The following is a 9,565-nucleotide window of genomic DNA, read 5'->3' on the forward strand; positions in this document are numbered from 1 at the left end:
TCAAAAATTAATTAGGGTGTCTAAATGGTAAAATATGTTAGCCGATCCCTTAGTTTAACTTCCTCTTCTTATCAGTCAAAACTACTCTTTCTCTGAGTTTGCATTTGTTGTTTGACCCACATTTTTTTCCTTGTCTTCTTATTTTCCAATGTCTTCCTGATTTTTCTTACCTTTTTTCTTACAGTTACATCTCTCTAAAATTCACCTCATACATACCTCTCCACCAAAGCAGTAATAACAGAGAGTAAAAGACGCTAAAGTAAACACAAGAGCAGCCAATTTTGAACCCAAAGTATGAAAAATGCGATGTATGTTTGAGAATCAACGTGCTGTACTGTTTCTAGCAAAACTATGATGTACTAGAAAAATAAAAAAAACTAATTTACATAAGTATTATAGGTACTTGGAAAACTGCACATATCATCTATATGAGATGAAACACAAGGTCCATGTTTGTGATTGATTATGTTTCTAACATAGCAAGTTGGAAAACATTCTCTTGAGTAGAGTGAACGCAACTGCAATAAGTAGCACTGTGACCACTTTCTTTGAAGCAAGCATTCTCAAATTCACCCTCATACCATGTTCTCTCATAAACTTCACTGCCTCCCGATAAAATGTCATCACCCCACCCACCACCAACCTCATCGTATCCTTCACTCCATACACATCACCACCACCACCAGAAACCACCACATATGTGGTACTGCTGCTGGTGGAACCATTCTCCCATGAGTGGTTCAGCCCAAGAATCTCGTTCAGCCACCCAGAAAGTTTCACAAGAAGAGTGGCCAGCCATGCCACCTCATCACCAGAGATTGGTCTCTTCATCCAGTCACCTCTGTATCTTATATCTGTTGTCTGGCGGTTGCCACCAGTTCTAGGCCGGAATATCTCCTGATGTTTTTCTTTTTCTGATTGTTTGCATTGTGAGTATGATGTTATCACATTGCCACTAAATAGGCATCCCATTTGGGTCTTCACAGACTTTACAAGTTGTAACTTGTTTGAAATGTTTTCATTTGAGATAACTTGAAGCTCCGACTCAGCACGCAAAGCAAGCAGCTGCACAAACAACTTAATCTGGTAAGTTGTAATTATTATTAATTTGGAAGAAAAGGGAAAAGACAAAAAAAAAAAAAACCTGAAGAAGTTGTTGTCCACCATCTTCACTTGTGCTGAATAGTTTCAGATCTTTATTCCAGTTCTCATGTAAGAACGAGCCATCAGCATCAGTTTCAGACAAGCCATCCTCCCAATCCTAGTACATTAAGAAAATCAAAACAGGTTGTAAAAAGACGCAAATGCCCTTGTCATCTTTATATAGTAAACTTACCTGCAACTGTTCACGGATTGAAGGGACAAATCTGTATAACGTATTAAGCATTGATTTGGATGATCCTGCTGCTGGAACTGAATGAAAAACAGTGTCTACATTCTTTATGAGGTCCAAAAGCTCCCTTGATGATGTCAATACATTTATAACCTGAAGAAACAATAGTTGGGTAAGTGCTCATGGTTGCAGATCACTTGTAGTTGAATATAATTCCTTATGGATGAACTTATGAGCAAAAGGGTTGCTGTAATAGATAATAGGAAACAAACAAACCTTGGATAACATTTGCACTATAACTTCTGGATCTGTATGGATGAACTTATGAGCAAATCCAATGAAGTGCATAACCAAGGAACTATAGAAAAGGTAGTTTGATAACACAAAGCCTTGCCAAGAGGATGAATATTCATGTGGTTTACAATCTCTTTTCATATTAACTGTATTCGCATCAAGCTCAGGAAATTCATCCAAACTAACTGCCCATGGTTCCATATAGTTAACCCAAAGGGAAAACACCTGAGAAACATTCTTCACAGGAGTGTCAACTGGGGAAAACAGGAATGTTCTCAAAATATATCTGTAGAGTGGCCTCTGGATGCAACTGTTCCAATAACCAATAGATCCTACAGAAGAAAACATCTCCCTAGAATTCAATTCAACAGAACCTGCACCCTTCCATGTTGCAGCTTTAATAAGTTCCATCTGATCACATCCCTCAACACCATTGGGAACTAAACTCGAATTTAGGTATTTCACAAACACATTGGCAACTTCACCCAAAACATCTGTGGGGGGAAGTTCAGCCAAGATAGACCGAAGAGGGAGTTCAACACCAAATGACTTGCATTGCTTAACCGACAAAGGTGAGAAATCATTATCCACAATCCAGAAATGTATAAGCGTGTGAACAAAAAACTCAGCATTCTCAAGGACGCAAATATTGTAAGATGAAGAGTAATGCAACAATGAACTTCGGTAAGGTGAATGAGCATTCAAATCGCCCAAAGGTACAAAGAAACGCAGATAAGCACACAAAAGCCGTATATACAAATTACCATTGTCGCTGTTCTTCTGCTCATTTCCACGTGGTTTACTAGCACTACCAAAGACTGGAATCGATTTATAAGCCCAATTCTCTAACCTAAACCTTTTGCTTACGCTAGTTCTGACAGTGACATGATTATCAGAACTTCCTTTGCAAACAGGGTAATAAGCAAACCAAAACAAGTAATATTCCAAAATATTCAACTGGACCTGAAACGGAACTCCATCCTTAAGCCTCCCTTTGAATAAAGGACATAAATCAGACAAAACACCACAGTCCCTACCGTTTTGTAGCGTCAACCGGACCCATTCAGGCAACCGTTCAATTGGGAAAACATATTTAACAAGAGATAACCGATCAACAGCTGTAACAGAACTCATTAAAACGCCAGTCGGAGAGAGGAGGTCAAAAACCTTACAAGAGATTTCCGTATCATTGGCTGACGCTAAAATGTCAATCCAGCCGTTACCGTTAGGGTTTTGGGGCTTCTGTTCGTCGAAACCGAAAATTTTGCAAATTAGGGTTGGGAAAGTGATGGAGAAGAACCACCGCGACTGGTCAGGTGAGTGCCTGTGTAGAAAGGACTCCACCGAGGCGCAAGCGGTGGCAATTTGCTCTGGTGTTGAGGAGATGACGATTGTGGCGGCGAGGTCAGCGGATTTTGTTTGGGCATCTGTTGCATACGAGTGTGACATGGTGGTGAAACGTAAGTGAGAAAGAGGTGAAGATGATGAAGAGATTAGGGCAGAAGAAGAGAGAAGAGGAATTTTGAAGATTTAAATGGCGGGGTTGAGAAGATGGCGGAAGGAGAGAGGGGTGTGTGTACGTGGTGTTGAAAGCGTGGATCTTGTGATTTTGATGACCTGGGTCCCACTCAAGACCATTTTTTCAACTTAAGTACGTGTGATTTTATAAAATAAATAAATATGCGACATTCTAGCAAAGTTACAAAATACAAAGTATAAGGGAAAGATTTATTTTTAGTAAAGTATTGGCCTATTGGGTCTATATCTATACTTTTTTATTTGCGTTAGTAGTCTGAAACTGATCTTTGAAAATTTTAAAAAAATGTTTTGTCATTTTGACTTCTTTTTAATATCTTAGTATTTGCTCATTTTCCTAACTATAAGACCATTAGGCATGAGTCTGTTGTGTTGGTGTTATAACAAGAAGCAACAAGAAGAGGGGTGATGTTCATTGTGTTATAACACCATGTTAAGAAGAGAGAGATAGAAAGGGATAATTTGGCAACCAATAAAAGATCTCATTTCTTCTTGTCATGGAGACAATAAGAAGCACCACAACAAGATGCAACAAGAAAGGGGAGGGGGGGTTGTTCTCTCCGTCACGACGTCGTTGAGGGTGTCACTCAGCACAACAAGCACGCCACAATGTCCATACCGTCTGCTCTAACTAGTTTTGCCATACAAAAAAAAATCTAATAATGTATAACTTTTTGTCATTACATAAATTAATCCAAATATCTTTTTAAAAAATTTATTTTGTTACCACAAACTACTAACCACTTTTACTAAGGATTTTTCTTAAACACAATCTCAAACACCCCCTTAAAATATCAATGCACTTTCAAATTTTGTTGGGTTTATAACAAATTAACAATAAAACAATATTGGAATTTAAGTAATAACTAGGATTTTGCCTACCACGCATTGTGTCGGTGTCAATTGATTTTTGAACTTGGATGATTGTATCGATAAAAAAAATAGGTATCATTGCATTTATTGGTAAATAAGCATACAAAATGGGTATCATTGACTATTTCCAATATATATCTTTGAATGAAAACATATTATATATGATTAAATTCATACGCAAGAAACGTACATAAAGTAAAAACAAAAACATAAAGAAACTAGAATTTATAATGACACAAACATAAAAGTAAGTAAATTTTCTATTTTTAAAGTTAACGAACGGAAGTTCAAATAATCAAAAATTTATTCACACAAATAAACATGAAAAAAATTGCATCGAAACATAAACAAACTCGAATGTATAAATACATACATAAAATAAACAAGTAAGTTTTTTTTAATTATAGAACTACAGTTCTAAATTGATGTCAAACAATTGACCACTTCAAATTTATACGTAAAATGATAAATATGAGGGATAAATAGGATCGTTACAAAACAGAGAGAGCGGAAATGATATTTTATAAAGTTGAAAATGAAAGGACGGAAATGATATTTTATAAAGTTGAAAATGAAAGGATTAAAAGCCACATTTTAAATAATATTCAGGAAAAAATATCATTTGTATCACAAAATATTTAAAAAAGAAATAAAGATACAAAATGTAACTTTTAAAAGTACAATGGACCCACTATGAATAGAAACTGCCACCGACATTAGTAATTAATATAGATATAATTAATTAGATAATATCATGGGTACCTTTTATTAAAACAGTATAGCGATTGAAAGCATAGAATATATCCACTTTCTGGTACGATGTTTTTACTTTTTAGTTCCTGGTTTGCCTTGGGAAAGGAAAAAAACTTTTGAGGTCAAAATGCCTTCCTTTAAATAAAACAAGTAAAATTTCATAGTCATACATACATAATTTTGATGCATCATAAGTCTTTAACAACTAATTTAGTCGCACATTATGAATGTTAAAACAATGCCTAAACACTCGGCAGCAATTGCTATGATATTATTAGTATTATAGCTTAGCAGAGTGCAGCTTCTGTTTGAGGATTGGTTGGACATATTGATGGAATCCATCCGCCACATCCGAATCATTGAGAGGATCCGCCCAAGCAGCCTCATACAGTTTGGGATACACATTCCCATCATAACGCCCAAGAATTGAACCCAGGTAGTGATCCGTGTAGTTGAATGCATCAACCAACGCTATTGCATTTGGACGCACCTAACATAAACATACATTGGAGTTTTAGTTTTGTTTTATAACTACTTTATAATATAAATAGACAAATAAATGAATGAGAGTGAGTAAACCTTAGAGTACAAAGTTCTGAGCTGATCGTTAGCAAGTGAGGCCTGTTTAGGGGTAAGATACCCAGTGGCCAAAAAATCACCTTGATGCTTGTGAACAAGGAACAATGCATACACATAACACAACACCTCTAACGACTCTTTCACTCCTTTTCCAGGGATCTCTTGCTGCAGTTTCTCAATGAACCTGAAAGTAAATAAATATTTGAGAAAAAATGGAAGGAAATAAATAAAGGCAAATTTCCAAAAATATTTGTATAAAACTTACTTGGACACAACAATTAATTGGCAGTGCGCAACTGATGCCTCCACTAGATCAGACGCTAGTTCTGCAAAACCTGTAGAGCAAAATTCACATGAATTGACCTTTTTCTGCATGATACAATAAAGACATATGGATATGAATATGAATCATGAAGCCAAGCCAAGCCAAACCTTCTTCTGGATTCTCAAACTTGGCTAACCGTTGACCACAGCTAACAGCCATTCTAGCAGCCCTAGCCTCAAATGCTTCCACAACCGCATCAGGGTTTAGCCACTCCCCAGCTGCATCCCATTCCCATTAAAGATCATAAGTCATTCATTCATTGACCAATAACACTAATAAATTTAAATAAATATTTATTATAAAAAAGAGTTGGGAGTGGATTTACCAGTTTGAATGGCACAATTATTTTGCAGCAGATCTGCTGCTCGTCCCATATAACCTGTTGTCCCAACTGGCTTTTTGTACCCAAGCTCCGAAACTGTCTTCACCAAAAACCTTGCAACCTTCAAAATTTTCAAAATTTTAACTTTCACAATTTTTACCCTTTAATGTCATCAAATAAAATCTCAATCTCAATCAACACATTTTTCAGTTTTCACATTACCTGTAGGAGAAGGACAACATTGTCCCCTTCATATGTACAAGCAGGAATGTAAACAGCAAATAGTTCAGGAAGCCCACTACTAACAAGGTACCCATGCCCACCACATAGTTTTCTACATTCTTCAATTCCATCCTGAAACCAACATATTACATATACAAATCAAATTAAACCTAAATATTTAAGGAGAAATGAAAATAGGATACTCATACTATATAAAAAAAACAAATCAAACACTCACAGCTGTAGCAGTAGTTGTCAAGGACTTCAACCCTGCAGTACATGCATGTGCCTCAGGCAAAGTTGAGAAGTCATTAGCTGCTAATCTTTGCTTCACATCCATATACAACCATTTCAACCACTCCCCCACAAATCTAAAGGCATAAGCAGAAGCCAACAAAGGGAAGAGCCTACTTTGCTGAGTCTTATAATCAATCACCTGAACAAAATAAACGAATCCAACATCTTCAATCATTTAGATTTTAGACCCCTTTGTTATGACAGAAGAATCATTTTATAAAATGAAAGTTTTTTTAAATAACCTGTGTCTCGGGCCCACCATTACGTGAGCCAAACTGTCTGCGAACAGCACTATATCTTGTGGCAATACAAACAGCACGAGATAATGCTTTGGAAGCATCTGCTACAATTGTTTGCCTAACATACACCATTGTCCCATAAATGAGTTGTCTAGGAACATCAGATTGCTTGATTTTTCCTTCCTTTGTAACCTGTAACACCCTGATTGAATCAAAAAAATTAAATTTTCAGATAGTTTACTACAAGTCAATGCAAGTAAGACAGGTGGATATGTTTACTTATTTACCTCATTAACATTTGGTTCCTTGGTATACGCACATGATCAAATCTTAAAACACCATTGTCCATGGTGTTATATGCTCCATTTCCAAACTTCAGTCCAATATCACCAACAGTAATGCCAGGAAGAGGTGAGTGATCTTCCAAGCTCCTTAGTTGGACGATAAAGCCTTTGAGAAAATAATGTAAATAATGAGCAACTTCATGTTTCCACGAAATGATGAAAGTTTAGAAATGTAATTGATGTAAGAAATCATTGCAGAAGATAAAATGGTAATCTGCACAAACCATGAACTCCATGGAATTGACCATTTACTATGAGTCGAGCATAAATGACAGCATGTGTTGACACTTTCCCCAATCCACCAGGCCACCACTAAAGAAAAGATTAAGAGAGTGGAAGCAAAGTCGAATTAGAAAATAAGAAAAATATCAAAAAGTGGAAAAACAAAGAGAAAAAGGGGGGATCTTTATAAAAGAACAATCCATTTCATGTATAACTTACTTTGCTTGAAGTTAAAGTAGGACTGTGAAGGACAAACTCGTCTGTTTGGGGATCAAATGTTGCAGTTGTTTCAAGACCTTGCACATTGGAGCCATGACCAAGTTCTGTTTGAGCATAACAACCAATAATTTGCATCTTTTGGGCCAATGGCAACCATTTCTGTTTTTGTTCCTCAGTGCCTTGTCCTTCTATAGCTGGGATGAACATTCCCTAAGAAATCATAGGGCACAATCTTTTTGTTAATCATTGAAGATAAAAGTAAGTAACCATCTATATAGTTTCAGAAGGCACATAGATCCATTCCATTGTATGTGAAAGTTATCACTTGTAGTTGATAAGAAAATGAAAATCTCCAAACAAACATCCATAAGCATGTTCATAACTAAGACTTGGGAGTTGGGAAGGACAAGAATTTACCCAGTGAAGATCAGTATAAGCAGGCTCATCGATATAAAATCGCAAACATTTGGCTTCTTCTTCTGAGATTAACAAAAAATGCATTGCCAAGTGAAAATGGTGAAAGTGTTATATGAAGAGAATAGTCAGCTTTGCTTCCTTAAAAGTAAAGATTACCAGATAGGCGAAGATTAACAATCAACTTCCATGCATATGCAGCTTTTTTAAGTGTGTTCTTGAACAACTCTTTCCTACCAAGCATAGGTCTGGTAAACTTCTCAAAGGCCTGCAAACGACAGGATGAACAGATCATTTTTTCTTTAAGGGAACACGAATTCAAAGAAAGAATAATCAACTTTCTACACTTGGGTAATGGGAATCATATAATACAAGTAAAAGAACCACATAACCCCTGAAGACAACACAATTAAAACCTATATCTCAGCTACAACGAAACCAAATTGCAATTTAACAGTAACTGAAGTGAAATCAAAATTATACAGGACATGTACGTGTGTGCTTACTGCTTAGCCTAAGCAGACAAAGTGAAGAGTTCAATTTTCTTTAAAAGAACATGAACCAATGATTGCATCATGAACTTTCTAGACTTTAGTTAAAGGGATCATATAACACGGGTAAAAAAAAATAAATAAATAACCCCGAAAAACAACACGATCAAAACCCTAAATCTCATCTACAAATAAACGAAATTGCAATTTAACATAAATTGAAGTGAATTCTTAATCATACGGGATCATTAGCAACGAGCTTGGCCATACGATCAGATACTTCAAGAGTTTCACGAGAGCCAGCCCAAGCAACTTTCATGGCTTCCACATCGAACTGCGCCTTATTCCTCTCGTCAATCAAGTAATCCACTCCCTCCATTTCTTCTTCAAATGAAAACGGAAATCCCTGGAAAATCAAAATCTTACAAGATCAAACTGACATAAAAGAATAAAAGAAAAGTTTATGATCAATGTTGTTATAAATTAGGTGGATTCTTTCGTTACCTAAATGGGTTGATGATCACCAAGAGAAAAAGGGGGATATGCGGAGTCCAGAGATATCGCTTGGTAGAAATCGCAACTGCGAGTCCCTAGACAAACACAACAGACATATTTATCTACCCTTTTTCTCATTTCATTTATTGCATTGATGACGATACAATGCCGACTCCAAATCCTCACGTGTTTGTTTTGTGCACGGTGGCCGGTGCGGTTACCAGTTGTACTAAACGAAGAAGGGAATAGTCTAGTCGAATAATTTTGACTGAATTAAGAATAAAATATTAGAGAATTTGTAAAATTTAACCACTTTTTAACTCAAATCTCTAAAATTTAATCAAAATAACCCTCAAGTTCGTAGAGGTGCCTCCGCGTATTTGGCATGCCTTTGGAGTTCGTAGTCGATATTAATTTAAATATAGGGATATTTTGGTAATTTTTTATATAAGAGTTATAAAATCTAATAATTTAGAAATCACAAACATAAAAATCTAACAATTTAAAAAATTTAAATTAAAATTAAAATTGAAGTGTTTATTTATCTTTTAAATTTAAATAAATAAACAACTAAAATAATTGAAATTTAGAAAATATAAGGAAGCTG

The 9,565-nt window shown here is 35.8% G+C and overlaps 2 protein-coding genes across 2 annotated transcripts; both read right to left on the reverse strand.

Moving 5' to 3' along the window:
* Positions 1-260: 260 nt before the first annotated feature.
* On the reverse strand, positions 261-3,205 carry LOC145000766 (sphingomyelin phosphodiesterase). Its single transcript, XM_078960039.1, has 4 exons — positions 1,610-3,205; positions 1,337-1,486; positions 1,145-1,261; positions 261-1,065 (listed from the first exon to the last, which is right to left on the reverse strand). The coding sequence occupies exons 1-4, from the start codon at positions 3,074-3,076 to the stop codon at positions 472-474; spliced, it is 2,328 nt and encodes a 775-aa protein (XP_078816165.1). The 5' UTR covers positions 3,077-3,205; the 3' UTR covers positions 261-471.
* A 1,698-nt stretch (positions 3,206-4,903) lies between these two features.
* Positions 4,904-9,120, reverse strand: ACX1 (acyl-CoA oxidase 1). Its single transcript, XM_078959431.1, has 15 exons — positions 8,968-9,120; positions 8,705-8,869; positions 8,132-8,240; positions 7,976-8,037; positions 7,559-7,768; positions 7,342-7,429; positions 7,061-7,223; positions 6,777-6,975; positions 6,476-6,673; positions 6,238-6,369; positions 6,019-6,136; positions 5,801-5,911; positions 5,634-5,703; positions 5,369-5,552; positions 4,904-5,279 (listed from the first exon to the last, which is right to left on the reverse strand). The coding sequence occupies exons 2-15, from the start codon at positions 8,840-8,842 to the stop codon at positions 5,070-5,072; spliced, it is 1,992 nt and encodes a 663-aa protein (XP_078815557.1). The 5' UTR covers positions 8,843-8,869; positions 8,968-9,120; the 3' UTR covers positions 4,904-5,069.
* Positions 9,121-9,565: the final 445 nt, after the last annotated feature.

The sequence above is a fragment of the Lactuca saligna genome, chromosome 6 (assembly GCF_052625555.1).
Source record: "Lactuca saligna cultivar CGN05327 chromosome 6, ASM5262555v1, whole genome shotgun sequence".
Taxonomy (NCBI): domain Eukaryota; kingdom Viridiplantae; phylum Streptophyta; class Magnoliopsida; order Asterales; family Asteraceae; genus Lactuca; species Lactuca saligna.